This window comes from Euleptes europaea, chromosome 6 (assembly GCF_029931775.1).
Source record: "Euleptes europaea isolate rEulEur1 chromosome 6, rEulEur1.hap1, whole genome shotgun sequence".
Lineage (NCBI taxonomy): Eukaryota > Metazoa > Chordata > Lepidosauria > Squamata > Sphaerodactylidae > Euleptes > Euleptes europaea.
Genome location: NC_079317.1, coordinates 90,128,750 through 90,150,304, shown reverse-complemented (window position 1 = coordinate 90,150,304; position 21,555 = coordinate 90,128,750). Strand labels below are relative to the sequence as shown.

At 41.5% G+C, this 21,555-nt stretch overlaps 1 protein-coding gene across 2 annotated transcripts in view; it reads right to left on the bottom strand.

Moving 5' to 3' along the window:
• Positions 1-5,981: 5,981 nt before the first annotated feature.
• The window catches only part of NAP1L4 (nucleosome assembly protein 1 like 4), a 43,383-nt gene continuing 27,809 nt past the window's right edge, over positions 5,982-21,555 (bottom strand). Inside the window, exons 12-15 of one of the 2 annotated variants that reach the window (XM_056850727.1) lie at positions 20,690-20,719; positions 19,348-19,404; positions 18,216-18,253; positions 5,982-6,311 (exon numbers count right to left, since the gene is read on the bottom strand). In XM_056850727.1, the coding sequence (XP_056706705.1) occupies positions 18,248-18,253; positions 19,348-19,404; positions 20,690-20,719 (93 nt within the window). In that variant the 3' untranslated portion in view covers positions 5,982-6,311; positions 18,216-18,247. The remainder of the gene's footprint in view (positions 6,312-18,215; positions 18,254-19,347; positions 19,405-20,689; positions 20,720-21,555) is intronic. The other variant, XM_056850726.1, reaches the window with a different exon arrangement.

The window sequence follows — 21,555 nt, the reverse complement described above, 5'->3', positions numbered from 1 at the left end:
TCTTAATGTAGTCTCTTGGCGTCCATGGTGACCAGTTACTGCATCTTGCCCAGATGAATTTTCATCCCGTCGTGTTTCTTCCTTGTCTCTTCCTTGGATGGGATCTGTCAGTTCTGTATTTCTTAATAAAAATCTTTCAGCCTCTGCTAATGAGTTGACCGCACATCTGATCTGTTTGTAGATGAAAGTAAGTCCTTGTGGTGTTAACCAAGCGTATTTTATTCCATTTTTCCTCAATATCATTGTGAAATCTTTATAAGCATTTCTCTTTGCGACCAAGTGACAAGGTATATCTTTTAGCAATATTAATGATAATCCATCTACCAAAAGAGGACTATCATATTGGATTTGCATGACTGTATTCTTCATTCTGAGATCATGAAAGGCAATCACAATCTCTCTAGGTGTTGATTTCTTCATTTTTGGTGACAAGGGAACTCTGTATATTTTGTCTATTGCATAATTTAATTTTTGTTCATTTAAATGGAAAATATCAGCAAGTGACTTTATCATAGACCCTATAGTATCTCCATATTTTTCCACGAGATTGCGTATTCGTAGATTGGATTCTCTCGATTTCATATCCAAAAGTGCAATCTGGTCCTTTAAAATCTCTCCTTGTGTTTGTAAATTTCCAATTTGTTTCTCATTATCCTTAGTTTCCATGCAAATATCCTTTTGTTCCTCCTCCACTTTTGTTATGGTAATTTCCATCTTTTTCATGTCTGTTTTTAATATCTTCACCTGGTCTTTAATTGTCTTAATCTCGATCAAAAGGTTGTCAAGTTTCTGGTCAATTAGTTGAGTCATTTGTTTTGTCTGTTGTTGAATTTGTTTATTGAGTGTTTCAGTGTGCTGCATCAACATTTCCTCCAGTCTTTTGCAATCCATGGTTCCCTGTGGAGCTGGTTGTATAGGCGGGCAGTATTAGTGTAACACAAACCATCAAGTTTCAGGAGTCCTCTAGTTAAGCCTTTAAAGACATCCGGTCCTTCCCACAAAGTCTCCTCGTTCTCACAGCAAAACGTGGCAGGAAGACTCTAAAGCGAAAGTATTTAAAATCGGAAATAGAACTTCATCCCTCCCCCTTCCAACTCGGAATCTTCAGTTGCTGCGTACAATGTCACTCAAATCGTCTGTTGTTATATCTACCAGCAAAAAAGATTTATAATTCCTCAGTCTGGTTGGTGATTTTTCTTATTTTATCAAATTATCTCTTGGTCTTGTGGGGGTGGTGTGGGTTTGTAGCTAGTTGAAAAATCTCCTCAGTCTTTTTCTGATTGAAAGGCAGACAAAAGGAGTTCTTAGCACTTACAGGTCTCGGATGTCGGGGTTTCTGTAGTTAAAATGGTTCAATAGCTGGTGTTTGGTAGAGGAGATCTGTTCCTGGATCCATTAGAGGCGCTCACGGCGATGGTTACTTCCTCAGCCGGGCGGGACAAGCATCCAAACCCCCCCGGGTTTCATTCCCGGGGGAAAGTTTGGGAGTCAAAACCACAGTCTTCGGCAGAAGGAATTTCCTGCTCCACGTTCCACCTTTTAGGAACGTGGATCGGGGCACTAAAAGTGTCCCGTTTTCGGAGCGTCTCCAAGTTCTCTCAAGAGCTCTTGAGAGAAGTTGTGATCAGACCCGCCATCTTGCCGGAAGTTCCAAAAACATGAGTAATCCAGCCACTTAATGGATAGTACTCACCTAAAAGTTATGGGCAGCAGGAAAAGAGGAAGACCCAGCAAGAGATGGATTGACTCAATAAAGGAAGCCACGGCCTTCAATTTGCAGGATCTGAGCAAGGCTGTCAAAGACAGGACATTTTGGAGGACTTTCATTCATAGGGTCGCCATGAGTTGGAAGCGACTTGACGGCACTTCACACACACACACACACACACACACAACAGGCTATGCATTTATTTGTCTGTCACCATTACAGTGTTACTTACTGGACCAATTTGAAACAATACAAGGTTGTTAGTTACCACCTCACTTTTCATTGTACCTGAAGATTAACTCATCATGGCTACGAAACACGCACACCCCGCCACCCAATCCGAATTGGAGGTCATAACCCGGCTGGAGCTACATTCACTGCCTTTTGTCATGGTTGCTTGTGTGAGTTTCACCACTCTCTGAATGCCCAGATGTGTTAGAACCACCTTAAGGCTGATTTGTGGGAGGGCCACACAACCACACACAGTGTATTCTGTACAGTCTACGCAACCAGATACCATCCTTACTCAAGCTGATGAAAGCCAGCCAGGAAGAAACTCGCCCTCCTGGTGGAAGGGATGACTGTATCAATGTTTAAAAGGACTGTATTTTTCTTAAGAATGTCAAAAGCAGAATTCTTTTTCGACACACAGCATTGACTATCCCACTGACCATAAAACTATCTAATTTTTTCCTTTTTGGGAAGTGCAAAGGAGCCCCATAGTGCAGAGTGGTAAGCTGCAGTACTGCAGTCCAAGCTCTGCTCACGACCTGAGTTCGATGCCAACGCAAGCTGGTTTCAGGTAGCCGGCTCCAGGTTGACTCAGCCTTCCATCCTTCCGAGGTCGGTCAAATGAGTACCCAGCTTGCTGGGTGTAAAGGGAAGATGACTGGAGAAGGCACTGGCAAACCACCCCAAACAGGTAAACAAAGCCTGCCTAGGAAACGTCGGGATGTGACATCACCCCATGGGTCAGGAATGACCCGGTGCTTGTACAGAGGACCTTTATTTTTAAAGAGCCAGCATGGTGTAGTGGTTAAGAGCGGTGGACTCTAATCTAGAGAACCAGGTTTGATTCCTCACTCATCCACGAGCGACGGATTCTAATTTGGTGAACAGGGTTGGTTTCCCCACTCCTACACATGCAGCCTGCTGGGTGAACTTGGGCTAGTCACAGTTCTCTGAACTCTCTCAGCCCCACCTACCTCACAAGGTGTCTGTTGTGCGGAGAGGAACGGAAGGTGATTGTAAGCTTTTTTGAGACTCTTTAAAAGGTATAAAAACCAGGTCTTCTTCAAATGAACACAACTGTGAATCAGCACCTACCCAATTCACTGCTAATGTTGCGGGCCAGCCACTACTGTTTTGTATGGGGCCAAGACTACCTTAGTCTGGATTCAGCTCACACAATATGGGACTATGAAATAGGTGATAGGTGCTAGTCTATACAAACATACTGGGGGGGAGAGAATGAAACGCCCTATTTTCTTATTAAGGAACCCATACTCTTGAACTGATTTCTTTGCTATTTAAAATGAGCTGTGTTCAGTGTATGTGTAGTTGTGCTTTATTTATTTACGGACATTTGTCAGGGATGCTTTAGGCTGATCCTGTATTGAGCAGGGGGTTGGACTAGATGGCCTGTGTGGCTTTTTTCCAACTCTGTGATTCTCGTCTTGGTTAGTACTGCATGGAAGGTGTAGATGTAGTAAACCACCTCTAATAATCTCATACCTTGTAAACCCTATGATGACACAATCCAAAATGAAAAAAGATACAGTGCTGGGAGACAGGCTCTGCCAGGTCGGAAGAGAAGAGGACAAATACGAGTAGGGATATTTTTAATGATACAACTGGATTAAAGCTGAAAGGACATTCAGTTGTTGCTGTGAATGGATGCAAAAGGAAAGTTCAAATCTGTTCAATGCATATAATAGGAACATGGAGAGGAGGAAGTATGAATCAAAACTTGAAATGGAATGTTTAGACACTACAATCCTGGGAGCGAGTGAACTAACAGGGTGCAAGGTTTATGGATATTATAGACCGCCAAAAAAAGAACAAAAGAAAAAAAAGTGGGGTCTAGATCAAATCAAACCAAACTGAAGCTGTCATACTTTGGTCGTATTATGAGATGACAAGTCATGGAAAAGACAATAATGCTAGAAAAAGTTGAAGGAAGCAGGAAAAGAGGAACACCCAACATGAGATGGATGGAGGTGGAAGCTACAGCCCTCAGTTCACAAGACCTTTTGGAGATCATTAATTCATAAGCTGAAAGCACTTAACACACATAGTGGGAAGCAATTAACACACTTGACACCTAATAGTTTTTTGTAGATGCAGTTCAAAAGTTTTTTTCAACCTGTGTAGTGAAGAAATGCCTCCTCCCAATAGGATTTTCACATGAGTTGAGTTCTTTCAAGTCCTGCTGCAAGTTCCTCCACTGTCAACTGTGACCACAAGTACAAGGGCTGAGTGGTGGCCATCCAGTTATGCAGTTATAAATTTCTCTATCCAAGGGCACAAACAATCAACCAGCCTTTAGAAGACAGCTGAAAGAGTCCTTTCCAAGATTTGTTCATCAAATACACAGAGAACACTGTTAACGATAGGCTATGAAGAACTTTGCAGCAGCATTTAAAACCAACGTGAGTGCTTTCTGTATTTTTAGTAATATAGGGATTGTGAAGCATTTCTATATTTGAGACCCCCCCCCCCCCCACTTACAAACTGTTTTGTGAGTCTGTCAAAAGCAATATACTGTGCTGGTCGATGACCGTAACAACAACAATAAACAAAAGTGATATATACATTAAATAAGCCCATCATAACTACACATCTTTAACACCGGCAATCCCCTGCATACAGGCCTGTCGCTGGACGTCACCACTGTCATGGAATGTTCACACATTAGCTGAACAGTAACAGGGAGAAACTGTCAGCTATTGATTAAAAAAATGTACACAGAGAAGCGACGTCTCGTGTGCTCTGAAAAGCCTAATCATGATAGGATGGGCAAAGGACAAAATATCTACCCCTACATTTGCTGGCAATGTATCAAGACTCAGGAGTACAAGAAGGTGTGTAAGACTTCTAGCGATCCAGAGGGTGAGCATTCATCATTCTGCAGTATGTTTTTGACCCTCTTAATCAGCTGTGCCCCAAATATCCAGGATTTTCTTGCATTATATAATTCTTTCTGCAAATTTTGAATGCCTGTGCACATTGGTACAGTAGATTTTTAACTGCATAAATTAAATTTCAAAAGGATCCACTGGGCTTGCCATGCCTCCATCTGCCCCTCCCTCCACTAAAGTGTGCAGACCAGAAGAGCTGCTGCAAAGCGCTGCAACAACACAGAAACTGACAAAGCAATTCATGTTTCACAACTTTAATAGAATATTCTAACTATTCTGTACAAATTGAAAACACTGTATTAAGTTACAAATGTATAAGGTAAGGCTAGAGCACTCTCTACATGCCTGGTAACAGCATTCACACAGTTGCTAGTACTGAACTTTTACCAGAAGCTGGCACTGTATGCTTAAAGAAATGCAAACCTGCAATTTTGAACAGACTTTTGAAGGATTTCTGAGCTGTAGAAACCATGGACGTGTGCAACAGAGCAAATTGATTATTGCAAATAATATGGCTATGAACTCACCAAGATCTGAATTTATATTTTTCTCCAATTCAATGACTTCCTCATCACAAAGGCTACACTAGACTAGTGATAAAATCTTGCTCTGCAACCCACCGTCCATCTCTGAGCCACAAGGCCTGTCCTAGGACCAGTCCTTTCGCATTTTGATATTATGAAATGTTGAAATAAAGCAACCGTTCTTTGAGCAGATTCTGAGTTTTCTTTGCACAATTATTCATATTTTATAAACAGGAAAAAATATTTTTCAAGTATATTTAAAACTATTAAAAACCTACTTCAAAGTACTTACAAAAATGAATAAATAAAGTGAACAATAAAGTATCTCAAATACCACCACCTCCTTTGCAGAAGATAAAGGAAACGTGACTTCAGATTTAATTGCCCGGAGATGGCAATATTTTAAGCTGCTTGCAAGCACTTGTCCAATTTGATACGTTGCAGGAAGTGTTATTTTAAAGGGATTTGGGGCTAGCAGAAATCATATTGCCTTATTTCAGAGACAGTATTTCATTCATTTAATATATTCTCATGTGCACCATTCCACAACATTTAGAAAAAAAGTACTTTGAAGCAAGGGCAAGTTTTCTGAATGGTAAAGTAGCGATGTTGTTTTTTAATTTTGGAAAGCCTATTGAGACAATTAAGCTACAGTGTACCAAAGGCTGTAGAGTGCGCTTTAATTAAACCTCATATTTCTCAAATGCATTAAGTTGCCACTGTACAAGTTAAGCAAAAATAAGGGAAAAAAAGTTAGTGAAAATCATGCATTTGAAAACAATTTAATTTTAAGCATTGTTAATAAGATTGTGCTGCAGCAATGGAATATCCTGAACTGCAGGCCAGGTATCCAAATATTTGTTACAGGTTGTTCAAATATCACTCTGGAGTGGTATTTCCTTATTGTTGTTTGCACTCAGCAGGCTGGCTGGCATCTTTCTGTTTGGAAAAGAAAAGAAAGAGGAAGTTTACATAACAGATACCCAGTTGTGACAAAATGCTTACTTCCACATTCTCAAGGCACAGCCAGACTACATGGAAGTGTAAAGTAGTACCACAAAAGCTAATATTCCCAATTAGGATAAGAAGCTGACATTGATTTAGTATGAACAAACACTGTGTTAACAATCAGCCATGTTTCCACACTTGAATCATGAGTAAAACCTCATAACTCAGTGGAAAGGCATGATAAAACCCGCTTACGCACAGAGCAGAACGTTGAACACTTCTCAAAACTGACAGGCTTGCAACTGTTAAGTTATCCATTTCTTTCCTGACATTTATATTCCACTTGTATTCAAAATAGCTCAGCAACATATGAACCTGCTGATATTCTATCCAGCTCTGGGCAGCTTGGTACTATAACATGTTTTAGGACCAGGGAGTGGTCAGCAAGAGACAAAGGCATGAGAACAGTAAAAAATAAAAAATAAAGTTGCATGATTAGCTCCCAGCTTTTATTCTTGAGGTAAAAAGACCAAGATTTTCTCAACCTCAGGATTCTCACAATGTAACTGTGATCTCCTTGCCAAACAACAAGTCGTTAGCCAGTTTCCCCACAGCAGAGTGGGGATTTGAACCTGGGTCTCCCACATCCTGGTATGCAACTCTAACCACTGAACGACAGCTCTCAAACACCAGTTTCTACAGGCTGATATCTACAGACCCCACTCAGGAATACCAGCGAGAACTCAACAAAATCATGAAGAAATTACCAAAACACATACAGGAACGAATTGTTATGGATTCAACTCAAGAACCTCGACCAGGCACTTTCTACCTCCTGCCTAAGATACACAAACCTGGCAACCCTGGACGCCCCATTGTTTCGAGCATTGGAACCATCACCGTAGGAGTATCAGGATATATGGACTCCCTTCTGAGACCATATGTCATTAATACCCCCAGCTATGTCCGAGACACCACAGACTTCCTAAGGAAACTGCAGTCCATCAACCGTCTCCCAGAAAACAGCATTCTAGTCACCATGGATGTGGTGTCTCTATACACCAACATCCCCCATGACGACGGGCTACAAGCTATTAGAAATACCATCCCTGACAACAACACAGCAGATCTGGCTACACAACTCTGCAGGTTTGTTCTCACTCACAACTACTTCCGGTTTGGTAAGGACTTATACCTTCAAATCAGTGGCACTGCCATGGGCACTTGCATGGCTCCACAATATGCCAACATTTTAATGGCGGATCTAAAACAACGTTTTCTGAACTCATACCCACTGGCACCTCTCCTTTACTTGAGATTCATTGATGACATTTTCTTTGTCTGATGGCAAAGAAGCCCTTGAAAGATTTCACCAGGCTTTCAACGACTTCCACCCCACCATCAATCTAACTATGAATTACTCCAAACAAGAAATCAACTTCCTAGACACCACAGTACGGATCCACGGGGGACACATAAACACCACATTGTACTGGAAACCGACTGATCGGCAAGTATCTACATGCGTCCAGCCACCACCCCAACCATATCAGACAATCCATTGTCTATAGCCAAGCCCTATGCTATAGTCGCATCTGCTCCAATCCTTCAGACAGAGATACACCCTTGAGACCTACAGCAAACATTTTTGCAACTACAATATCCTGCTGATATGGTGAGAAAGATGATTGAGAAGGCCAGAATGATACCCAGGCACAACTTACTACAAGATAAGCCCAGAGAGAATGACAACAGAACACCTCTGGTTGTCACTTATAGCTCCCAACTAAAACCAGTCCAACATATTATTAAGGACCTACAACCAATGCTGGATTGTGACACTTCCCTTGCTAAAGCACTGGGGAAGCCCTTTCTTGCTTACAGACAGCCGGCTAACCTAAAACAACTTCTCACCCATGATGATAAACTACTTAACAGGAACATGGACTCTGGCACCAAGGCCTGCAACAAACCAAGGTGCCAACTTTGCCCTCATATAGATTCTAGGAACATCATCTCTGGACCCACCAATGTCAGCCACACTATCTCAGGTTCATACTCCTGCTCATCTTCTAATGTGATTTATGCCATCACATGCCAACAATGCCCTTCCACAATCTACATTGGACAAACAGGTCAGTCTCTTAGACAAAGATTAAATGGACAGTCTATTCCCAGAGCATATACTATGCTAGCCTGCTTCCCAACACTGGCAAACCACCACGTAAACAAAGTCTGCCTTGTAAATGTTGGAATGTGATGTCACCCCATGGGTCAGGAATGACCCGGTGCTTGCACAGGGGACTTTACCTTTTTAAAACTGCTGTGCCTTCCTACTCCTCAACTATATACCAAACTAGAAACACGTCTCCAGGTTCTCCCTGGGGAACACACCTCTGTTTTGTAGCACCGGGGAAAGCTGTTTAAGAGTGCTATGAGGGCCCAATTCTGGTTTGGATATCTGTAGTGTGGATGGAGGAGGGGCTTCTGCCCCCGATACTGTTTTCCTGACCTCAAATGGCGCTGAGGGCACATGCTTTCCAACACACACCTGATGCTGGATGAGGTTAGAAAAATGGCATGGGGGAAAACAGGAGCCCCCCCTCTCCCTGCAGTGCAGTGGTCCCAATCAGAATCAAGCCCCAGAGCACTCTTAAACAGCTTTCCTTGGTGCTCCAAAATGGAGTCATGTCACTGGGGTGAACCTGAGGACAGTGTTTTGCCTACTTTGGCCATGAGCCACTCCTATACAGATTTCTCTTCTGTGTAAAGGAGATGACTGTTGGAATTAACAGACGGGGACTATTTTGCAAGGCTAAAAAGTATTTGGATGGGAGACCACCAAGGAATACCAGGGTTGCTGTGCAGAGGAAGGCACTGGAAAACCACCTCTCTTGCCATGAAAACCCCAAAAGGGGTCGCCGTAAGTCGGCTGCAACTTGACGGCACTTTACACACACACACACACACACAGAGTTAAATAACTTCTTGGTTCCCAAAAGGCTTTTTGATAGAAAATAAACATGCTATCTCCAGTTGCCAGCACCCCACATCCAATTGTCCGATACTACCACCAATACAGAATCAATAGGTTGTATCCTGCACAAGGATCACAGATCTTTGTAGTTTCCCCCTCCTCCCAGTAGTCTTTTCTGACCACAGGAAAGTTCATTCTTTGGGACAGAAAAGACTGCTGGGGGAGGAGACAGCTGATAAAATCCCCAACCATTAGCATCTTCCACTGACACATTGCTAGATCGAACCCACTGCTTGATTGCTATGCTATTCCCAAGTCCCCAGAAAGACTGACACCAGAATTAGTGTCCCACTCTGCAATACCTGTGCAACCATCACAATTCACTTCTATCCATAATATATTACATTATATATGTACTGTATTTTCTGGCGTATAAGACTACTTTTTAACCCAGGAAAATCTTCTCAAAAGTCAGGGGTCGTCTTATACGCCAGGTGTCGTCTTATACGCCGGATGCTGAATTCTGAGCCAGACTGGAGAATCTGCCTGGGGAGCCGCCTCCGCTCTGTCCATGTCCACCGGAGGAGGGAGGGGAGGCGAGCCCGGCGAGGGCGCTCACTGCCCGGCTCGGAGTCGGAGCCAGGCGGCCGGGGTGCACGGAGGGAAGTGCTCGGCTGCGCTCCAGCAGCAGTGCAAGGCAGGCAGGCGGCTGGCTGGCCGGCTGGCCGGGGCTGATATTTTAACTGTAAAAATGGGGGGTCGTCTTATACGCCCAGTCGTCTTGTACGCCGGAAAATACGGTATACATTTATACTCCTACATTAGCTTATAGGCCATATATCTGCAATCTGGGAGAAAGCAAGCGGCTGACATAACTCTACCAGCACAGGTGCCAGAAGTGGGTAGCAATTGCAGTTTCTTCTCCCACCCCACCCAACTTACATACTGCTGATGCCTACCTACGGTGGCTGTAGTAATCAGTTCCTTCTGACAGCATGTTCTTTGCTCAGTTCCTTAAAGGTAAAAAAGGTCCCCTGTGCAAGAACTGGGTCATTCCTGACCCATGGGGTGACGACACATCCCGACGTTTCCTAAGCAGACTTTGTTTACGGGTGGTTTGCCAGTGCCTTCCCCAGTCATCTTCCCTTTTACCCCCAGCAAGCTGGGTACTCATTTTACTGACCTCGGAAGGATGGAAGGCTGAGTCAACCTTGAGCCGGCTACCTGAAACCAACTTCTGTCGGAATCGAATTCAAGTCGTGAGCAGAGCTCAGTTCCTTAAAGGTATATTTTTTCTTGATCTCTCCGCTGAGAGCAGAGTAGGAACTAAGCTACACCAGAGTTATGCCACTATTACTGGGCTGCTTCCATAGTAGGACAATTGAATGCCCATGCAGTAAGAAGGTGATTTCAGGGTAATACTCTGTCTAATGTACAATAATACAAAAAAGTGTTGCACAATGTATTACAACCTAAAATAGTACAGATAAAGGAAACAGTCTACTGTCTCCAATTTTCAGTGCAGTATGAGTAAGTGACAATTTGCACGTTTATATGTTTCAAGAGGCAATTATGCCCTACAATAAGAACATCCATCTATGCAAAAAGTATGTACTGTTTTTAAGTCATACTTTCCTTATTAAAAAGCATATCCAAAATCAAGTTGAAAGACTTTCCACCATATGACATGAGACAGCATGCATCAGGTATCACTGGCCTAACATTTCCTTGTTCAGTAACTACACTTTCAGAAGTTATGCATCAAATACACTGATGTCCCTAAACAAATGGAAACTAACACCAAAGCCAGCACTTCTGCACTCACAGATCTCTTCCATAACACTCTACATTCAGTTCAGTTCAGATACCTTTATTGGCATATCCTTGTAACAAAAAAAAAAGACAGACAATATGAGTAGAGTTCAACCTTAATGGAAAAGCATAACAAATTTTCAAAAGTCTTTCCATCCTTTCCCACTTCTCAGGTCGGATACAACAGATCTATCCTAAAAGCGACACTTCTTCTGGGCAAGGTGCCCATCCCGATGGATCAACATGTCCTATAACAGTGGTGGCGAACCTATGGAACGTGTGCCAGAGGGGGAACTCAGAGCCCTCTCTGTGGGCACGTGCGCCGTCGCCCCAGCACAGAGTTTGCCTGAGTTCGTTACTAGAAAGCCAGAGGGACGTGGGGCCGGGCTGCTCCCCTCTCCCTCTCCACGCGCACCTGAGGGCATTTCTCACATCACCCACCCCTCTGCCCAGCAGCCCAAGGGGAGCGCTTCCTCCCTCCCGTCACATGCGGCAGGGCGGCTCACATGCGGCGTGAGGGTGCAGCGCAGATGGCAGCCTGTTGAGTCTGTGGCGGTGATTCCCGTGGTGGGGCTGGAGAGGAGCTAGGTTGGAGGGGAGCATAGCTCACAGAGTGGCATAGCTGTATCATTGAAAGCTCTGTTATTGTGTTTTTCTTTTAAGACAAAAGATGTTAATGTAAGAGTTGTTTTTTCTAAACTAAAACATCAGCATTCAGGTTAAATTGCAGTGTTGGCACTTTGCGATAAATAAGTGGGTTTTGGGTTGCAGTTTGGGCACTCGGTCTCTAAAAGGTTCACCATCACTGTCCTATAATCACCACAAACTATGAGAAATACCAATACTAAGTTTAAAAAGTTGTCTAGAAGACTTCTGGATTTAATTTTACAGCTCTATATATTTCAAGAACTCAAGAATGTTGTAATGAAGAGCCTCTCAGGTCAGTTGGGTGGTCCTTTTACGTGAAGAAAGCCCTGCTGTTAACTGAATGGATCACAAGATCCCACATGTATCTATGTGAAGGACTTCAACTGCTCCAATACCAATGCTTTAGGCTCTATATTAATATTACAATGTATAAGCTGGGATTCCTTCATTTTGCACTCAACCACAACTCCTCTTACTTAACATGTAAGCCATGCCTTTGTCAATATCAGGCCAAAAGATCCTGAATCAGGAGCAATCATAATTTTTTTAAAAAAGTATTATTTAGAGTATTTATACTCTACCTTCCACTCTATTTAGTATTCAAAATGGCCAAAAAAACATGAAACGAATTGTCAGTAAAAACCCACCAGGTAAATAAAACCAACAAATTACATTGCAGATAGACCAAGGCAGCAGCACAGTGCCAGAGCAAACAACACAGTTCTAAGGTTCTCTATAACAGGCAGATTGTAACAGCACACCAGGAGAGAATCAGCCAAAGTATTCTATATTCTGGAGGCAATGATTAAGAAGGTCCAGTCCTGCATGCCCACCGATCTTACCCAAGAGATAACTTTCACAAAACAGGGACCCATTAGTTGATCCTGAGTTCCATGTTCATACACATGGGAACAGTTCTTAAATTACCTTTTAAGACTTTAGTACATTTATGACTTAACAGATCAAAACTAACATCTTGAGCTGGTACCAAAACCAAACCAGAAGCTAGTGAAGTTGACACAGTATTGGTCTTGCATACTGACCACAGTGGTTTCCCATTAAGATTCTAATAATCACACTTAAAAGCAACTGAAGTTTCCAGGCATCAAAGGCAGCTGCCATGCAAAGATCATTACAACAGACTAATCTGAATGTTACAACCGCACTTGTAACTGTGGCCCAATGTGCTTAGAACGGCTGCAGTTGGTGAACTATGCTGACCTGACGAAAAGCACTCCTAGCTACTTCTGCAATCTGCTTCTCCAGCAGCAGTGGCAGAACCAGGAATGTCCCCCAAAATCGTAAGCCTGATCCTTCAGGAATGAGAGCAACCTTATGCAGAATAGGTCACGTGTCTTATCTCAAGTCAGCTGTACCCTAACTCACATTACTTCCATCATCTTAAGTTTGATTGCATGTATTCAGCCCTCCAGTTACTGATTCAGGGTTTCCAGTGCTCCCTGTAATTAGATGGAAAGGATACAGTTGAGTGTTGTATGCATAATGATGATGTTGTACACCAAGTCTCTCAATGGCCTCCCCCAGCATTTTAATGTAGACACCCAAGAGAAAATCTTGGGACATTCCATAAGCAAACAACTAAGAGATAAGACAACAGTCTCTAAAGTCAGGAGCACTGTTTTGCATTGGCTGTGATCATCCTCTGTTAAGCAGGTGTAGTCTCCAAACCTGAGTTTCCCCTGACCTGGATGGCTCAGGCTAGCCTGATCTCGTCAGATCTCAGAAGCTAAGCAGGGTCAGCCCTGGTTAGTATTTGGATGGGAGACCACCAAGGGTTGCTGTGCCAGGGTTGCTGTGCAGAGGCAGGCACTGGCAAACCACCTCTGTGAGTCTCTTGCCATGAAAACCCCAAAAGGGGTCGCCATAAGTCGGCTGCAACTTGACGGCACTTCACACACACACACAGTCTCCAAAAGCAGACTCTAAAGCACTACTTTTGGAGACTATGCCTACATCATAGTAGAGCATCAGAGCCATCTGAAAATATCCTTCTAGCTTTTGGTGTATGCTCCAGTAGCACATGGTCCTCCTGGAAGGGCTTTCTGCTGAGTGAGGCTAGCTGACTGCTACTATATAACTCCTGAGGGCTGAGCCACAGCTCACAGTTGTAAATCGGAGTTCATTATACGTGAAACACGGTAAGAAGGTACGCAGGTTTCCTGGTGGTCTGCATCCTGGGGCTTTTGAACAGAGACTTCTAACAGGGGAGTTGAGCTTGGGAAATCAGTGAGGGAGTTTGAGGGGGAGCAGGAGAGAACCCCTGCAGTCTGAGTTTCCCGAAAAAGGACATTCAAGCTCTACATCAGCAAGGTGTAACACATTATCATTCCTGCTACAGATATCTGCACAGATACAGCTAAGCACCCTTTCCTTTATTTCCTTTATTCCATTCTTTATGCTTGTGGACCAACTGGTCATAAGCAAAACAAATTCAGTACATTCCATAATACATAAATAACCATACATACAAAAATATAATATCTAAACAGTACAGTTAAAAAGAGGTATCATTAAAAACCATAGATAAAAATTTTGCCACAGCGAGGGTTACATTTGGGTCAGTATCAGCCAATAACTTTGCAACTATATCTTGCTTTAGGGCAGTTCCCCACCTCTGAATGTATATTGTGATCCATTTGTCTCTGGCAAGATCATGCTTTTTACAATCTACAAAAAAAAATGCAGAACAGTGTCCAAACTCCCTGATCCACAATCACAAAGTCGCTTGGAAAAGGGGACCCCTGAAAATCTGCCTGCTAACTCCCCCAATGGCAGTGCATTTAGTCTGGCCTTGGAGAAAAGCACTCTTTACTTGGGGACAGTTAAAAATTTACAATAAGCAGGTAGAATCTTTGGAATGGGGAGGCCTAGATGGTACAAGGAGCATACCCTGCGCGCTCTGCAGCCAGTGCTCCACTTGTCAAGTTGCAACACTCTAGATCTAACTAGTTTACATGCAGAGGGATAATTCCATTTGCTTTAAAACCTCAAGGGACAAATTCAGACTCTGCAATCTCTTCTCAACTAAATTTTGCCATGAACTCTGAAAGCCATCTTTAGCCAGTAAATGCAAATAGCACCCCTCTGGGGAATAGCTAAGCACCCTATTGCAACCCTAAAACCTTTAAACAACCAACCCAGTTAAGAATTTAGAAAGCCAGCAGGGGAGTGGGGGCTATCCAGTGTTTTGCAGTGAGTGCCGCACATATAATTATCTGTGCTATCAGCCTCTCCAGACAGTGTGTGATGTCCACAGCCTTCACACCAAGCAGCCAGGTCACCATGTGGTCAAACTGCCTGTTGCTGACATTGCTCTCTAAATTCCAAACGGTCGAATCACTCACTACCAAAAGCCCACATCCCTCCAAACCCCAAGGCGAATCCTCGGTACGAGAGGATATTGGTCCATCATCCGAGGAAGGGTCCCATCTAAGGACCATGTCCCTTCCTTCTCAGCCCGACTCCCTCCAACCTCAAGACCCTCAATCTCCACAACAGCAAATGAGCTGTCAGCACAGGAGTGAATCTATTCCAGCAGCTTCCTGAAGGTCTTATCTAAAAACTTTCATGAAATTTAAAGGAAAACATCTTAAATTAGCAATTTCTAACCTTTTTTCTATCTTCAGTTTTTTGTACAGACACTTCGCTGTGCATTCTGCCGAAAAGTACAACTGGGGGGGCTGATTCACCCAACCATGGTGAAGCCTTAGTTCACCAAGCCTTGGTTGGAAATTATGCCTCTTTTACTGTTTAATAATCCCAAATTTTGAGAGAAGTTAGGAATGGCAATCTACTGATGTATAAAAGGAATTCTGTCTGGCTCAGAAACATATTCTTTCACCAAGGCAAATTACAACATGGTCACTTGCAATGAATGATAAGTAAGAACAGTAAAAACAGTAAAAACAGGCACTTAGTTGAGTAAGAGTAAAAACAGGCACTTAGTTTTATAGAATCATAGAGTTGGAAGGGATCACCAGGGCCATCAAGTCCAATTTGTCAACTAGAATACTATGTTGAACCTTATCAAAAGCCTTACTGAAATCTAGATAAACTATGTCTATAGCATTCCCCTGATCCAGCAAGGTAGTAGCTTTCTCAAAAAAGGAGATAAGATTAGTCTGACATGACTTATTCTTGAGAAACCCATGCTGGCTTTTCTCCTTTTGCTCACACCAACAGTCCCACCTATTCTTCTATTGACAGTGGGAAAATCTGCCTCAGAAAGCAACCTGAAACAGTATCATGCTCAAAACTTTTCTATTTCCTCCTCTCAATTGTCACTGCAGATATTAAAGAGAAAGAAACGAGAAAGAAAAGAATATGTGGGGAAAGACTACAGCACTGGCAGATGAACTCAGAAAGGTATGGGCTGACTTTGGACAAGAGCTACAGAGCTGTTTCACACTTCTGGCTTACCCATCCCCTCTGAAAAACTGGTTCTAGATCTTCCCTTGTATCCCTGTAAGGACAAGCGCTAAAGACATTCATTTTTAAAAGCAAGCTGGAAATTTGGAGGTATTTCTTAGAAGGCACTGCTTCCACATGCCAACTACTGTCATAGGTAAGAGAACAGGTACCAAGACAGCATGTAATCAATGTATCAGCTATGCTCCTTCTAAAGCATAATATATGCCAATTGAAAGTATTTTCGTAGCATGTTTTCCCAGAGTTAAGTAGTAATGTATAGTCTGCATATTGTTAAAGGAACGACTGTGCCAAACCTGACCAGTTCTCCCCATCAATGAGAATGTACAAGAAATATGAATTTAGAAGTGCTTAGAGAAAGTGAATGTCAATTCTGATATTTACAGAGAAATGCAGGAAGAATGAATTGTTCATGAGTAGCTAGGTTAAACAGATTTAAAAGGACACTAGAAGAAAAGAAAGGCTATACTCAGAACAAATTATTTTCCCCGTCAATAGTTAAGATAAACAACATAACTAGAGAGTAGAACCATCAACACAATGATTTTCAGTAGCTGATTCATTTAGCTGCCTCACCACAGAAACATAAATATCTTTATAACCATAACGAGTATCTCATCAATGGGGGGAGGAATCTCAACTCCAGTGCCTTAGCTCATTCCTCTGTGTTTCTTACCACCCCACCATAGGTGCATAAACAGCAGCTATGATGGACTACATTCCTACAAATCTACTGATTCATGGATTTCATACATGTGGGGTTAATTATCATGGCACTATAAGTGCCATGAGGTTCAGCTAAGACTAGGACATGCAATGTAGCTGAAGGAATTATGAATTCCTTATTACTGAAGCTTCTCCTCGCACTGGATCATCACTAGTTGCATGCTCAGCAAGATCTGCAACAGTAACCGTACTTTAGCTTGAGTAATTGTCTCAGGATTTTTTGAAACTCAAATTAAAGGCTGCAGAGAAGCAATATAGAAGAAATACAACGGGTTGAGGTAGAAAATTAGATTTTAAAGAGCCTAGAACAGTTTATTCTAGGGAAAAGGCACAAATGAGAAGGCAGCAAGACAGACTAGGAAATTCAACTATTATAGTGGCATTTTACAGAATAGCTTTAATTGCAATCTCTGAGAAACTACAGTAAAATGAATGCCAGTAGGGTGCATGAAGGGCTGGTTACAGTAACACAGTAAGTAAGGTAAAGAGTATGAATGTACTTTTGTCCTCAAAGCAGAAGTCAGATATCTATGTTTTACTGGAAGACAATGCTTGCAAAGAGCCTAATTCAGAAACCTGAAAGTCACACTCAATTTAGAAATGTGCATGTATCACTTCAGGATATAAAAGAGCTCAACTTTCTCAACATTGTACCGAACAGTGATAAACTGCAAGCCTGGATGAAGCAGCAGAGATGCAGTAGGATGTAAATGACAAAAGAAAGTGCTAACTAAATAATCCTCTGGAGAAGAAAAAGGGAACTCACCAGTTCAGAAGAATTTAAATTCAAGAAAACAGGAGTAAATAAGAACAGAATGACTAATCTGACAGAAAGCTGCTCTTCCATTTGTCAAGCCAAGGAGAAACTTGGAGCTTGTCTTGATGAAAACGACAACACTTTGAAGACGCAGAGAAGTTTTAGCTATCAAGTTTAGACATTATCAATAAGCCCTACACAAAATAATGCATAGCAGCAATACCATCATAACAGAAATATATCTCTTATACATACTAGGCTGAAAGCACATAGTCAAGGCAAAAAGAACACAAAGTACATCAGGAAGGAAAGGATGTTCCTCTAAATACTACCACAACAATTTTACAGTTGCAAATATTCTCTGTATTGCTCTAAACTGAAATTAAGTCTAGAAGGTATCCAAGTTAGGTGCCTAACTTTCTATTTACCAAATAAAATAGACCAAACAGGCAATTAAGAGAACCACATTGCATGGGCTACAAAAATGGAATCCTGGAAGTTATGTATTAATGGAATTCAACCTTACCTAGAAATGAATGAATGATAAACAGACTTAAATTACACCTAAATGGGGAAAAATTGAAAGGAACTGTCAGCATGAAAGAACAGTGAAACCAACCGGAAAAAAATGCAGACAGCAATAACTAGTGTTTGAAAAGATACAAGAAACTAACATATGCTACCACTGTACAAAATAACCACAATCACAGCTAGAGGCATAATACTCTTCTTCCCACCCCTAAGTCTTTTACAACAACCACTGATGTGATTCACCAAATTCAGTCGCTACCACACCACCACAAAAATTCTGTAACAGTAATGAAATCTGTTAACGAGAAGCAGAATCCCATCAGGAGGCATGACAATATAGTACAGACTGGGTTGACATTATGCAAGTCTAAGCACATGTGCCTTGATCAACATAAAGTCCAAAATTTTAAGTTCATTTTATGAATTATTCCCTGCTTTTACATTTACTCTGAACACAGAACAAGGCTTAGAGACTGTATTTGTGTGGGTGCGCACACCCTGACCTAACATAGACTGCCCATGTTACCAAAAAGAGGTATTTAAGAACCTAGAGCAAATCCTAACCTTGAAGAAATTTTAGAATAATACTATGCAGTGGTGGGAGACAGAAACATTGACAGAGCATTAGCTGTCCATCCTAGGGACACGTGACACATGACTGTAATATTCATTTAGGAAAAATCATGTAGTTTGCCAAAGCATGCTAGCACCTGTTTCGGGAGAATTACATGATTGGAGGTTATTTTTCCCCCCTTATATAGGAAAAATGTCATGTGTGAAACAGTCCTTAGAATTTTTTTTAAAAGTCACAGACACAGCAAAGCAAACAGAAAATTTAGTATTAATGCAGATACAATATAATGTCAAAGTTAGTTACACACACTTATTCTGCAACAACTTCTAAGCTCCTAAAATACACACAGGTAGTCCTTCAGAAGACGGTACATGCTTTATTAAGCATATACATGTGAAGATAGTTAATCACAGCTGTGACTTAACAAAGGTGAGATACTGAATTGAGCAACATCAAATCAAAACAAATTAAGATTACAAAAATAAATAAAACTGATAAGCTACTTGTAATATACTGTAATAAGCCTTAGCCTACATGCTTTATTAAAACCCACCTTGGGCTCACTTTCCGCATCTTCCTCCTCCTCTCCTTCTTCTTCACCTTCTAATTCCTATAGTTAACGACAAGAAGTAAGACTATATTTAGGGACTCAACTCATGAAGCATTTAGTACTTGTACTGAGTGGAGTTTTAGTGATATGAAATGATTTAGTATAGGAAGTAATTCAACTGCAGGGTTCTTTAGAATTCACTAGATTTTCTCTAGGTGCAAAGGACTGAGGACTGGTTGAAGTTCATATGAACTGATATTAAATCAGAATTTAGCATTTAAGTTCTAAAAACAAAATTCTAGTTTTGTCTCCCATTACTTCTAATTCTGAACTCTTGTCTTTCCATGTCATCTAGCATGCTTCCTTTCTTTGCTAATATGGTTGTTCTGAAACACTAGAAGAGTGCAGGAGAAATCATAGGCCTTTACTGTTTTCTTGTTGCATAAAGGCTGTATTAACCAGCTAACCATTTTTAACTGATTCGTTTTTTGTAAAAAATCCAAAATGATTTTTTGATATGAAGAAACATCACATGCTCATCATATAAAACCAATGCTACTTGCTTACAATCTTCACCAAACAGCATTGAAAAAGCAACAGTCTCTGATTGTATTTGCATTTATAGACATCAGGAAAAATCATTCCTGATTTTGGAGTTGGTTATCATCAATAATGCTGATGACACCCAGCTCTATATTTCTTTATCCAAATCACCTGGTGATGCAGCAGAGATCTTGAGCCACTGCATATCTACTGTGCTTAAATAGCTACCAGTGAACAAGTTGAAACTGAGTCCAGGCAAGAAGGTTAACACTGGTTGGGGCTGAAGTCTTAGGTAGAGATTGACAGCTTTTCAATATATGTGCATTCTCTGTTGTAGCCCATTTCTTGAGGAATGGACTGCGTGAGGCAGTCAGAAAGGTTCTCACACTTCTGTTATTTTGCAAACTGTGTAAAACAGGATTGCTCAAAAGGGCATTTTGAAAAGGGAATACAGCAATAGTATAATAGAGATCTGAAAGGCGCTTTTATAAAGGGAATGGGATTATAAGTTATGCCATTGTTTCTTATATGTGTTATCTTGCTCTTATTGCACTGTTGTCTCATGCTATTTGATTGCATTGTTTTACACTATGCAATCCACTTTGAGTATTAGTGAGAAAAGGAGGGCTATAACTAAATAAAATGTCAAAACAAATATTTTGTATGAAGAGACTGACTTCTTAAGAATGGAACACAGCCTGGTAAGTTCATTGTCTTTTCATCAGCATGTGTTTTCAAGAAGCCATTACATTTAATCAGTCTTACTTGAAAAAACATTTGGTTCAGTGTTCTACACACTTACCTCTTCTTCGCCTTCCTCTCCTTCTTCAAACTAAAAGAAAAAGAATTTGTTTAGGTCCTATTACACTTAGAAAACATTATCATTTATATGATGCATATGTGCATTCTATGTTTTCTTTGCACTTTTTTCCCTTTCAGGGTCTCTTTATGTACACAATGCCAAAACACTGAAATACAGAATTGGACCCGATGCTATTTTCCTGCCAGCAGAAGATCACTTCTACCAGCACAGGAAAGGGTAATTTTTGTAAATACCCTCTTCCCGCTGTAGACCCCTACATCACATCCTGCACTGGCCATAGGCAACCTCCTGAACCCCAGAAGCAGCGGTGTTTTGTTGGGCAGCGTGGCTCTGTTCTGCAAACAGGTTTGCTGATGTTAGACTGGATTGTCAATGAAGTGTCTATACTCCATCAATAATAGTTTATAATTAACAAAGCCCAGATTCTTCATGTGTTACTTATCAGGCTCAAGAAAGAAGGAACATATATGCTCTTGCTTGGTTTCAGCAAGATGTAACTACAGGTTAAGTATCCCTTATTCAGACTGCTTGGGACTAGAAGTGGTCCATATTTTGGATATTTCTATATTTTGGAATTTTTGCATATACGTAAAGAGGTATCTTGGGAATGGGACCCAAATTCATTTATGTTTTATATATGTTTAAATATATACTTTATACACATAGCCTGAATGTAATGTTAAACAATATTTTAAATAATTTTGTGTACATTGAACCATCAGAAAGCAAAGGTGTAACTATCTCACCAGACTTCGGAGAGGCTGGGCAGCATGGATGTGAGTCAGATCCGCGCAGCCTGGCCTCTCGAAAGTCAGGAGAGGCCAGGAAGCACAGATCTGCCAGCA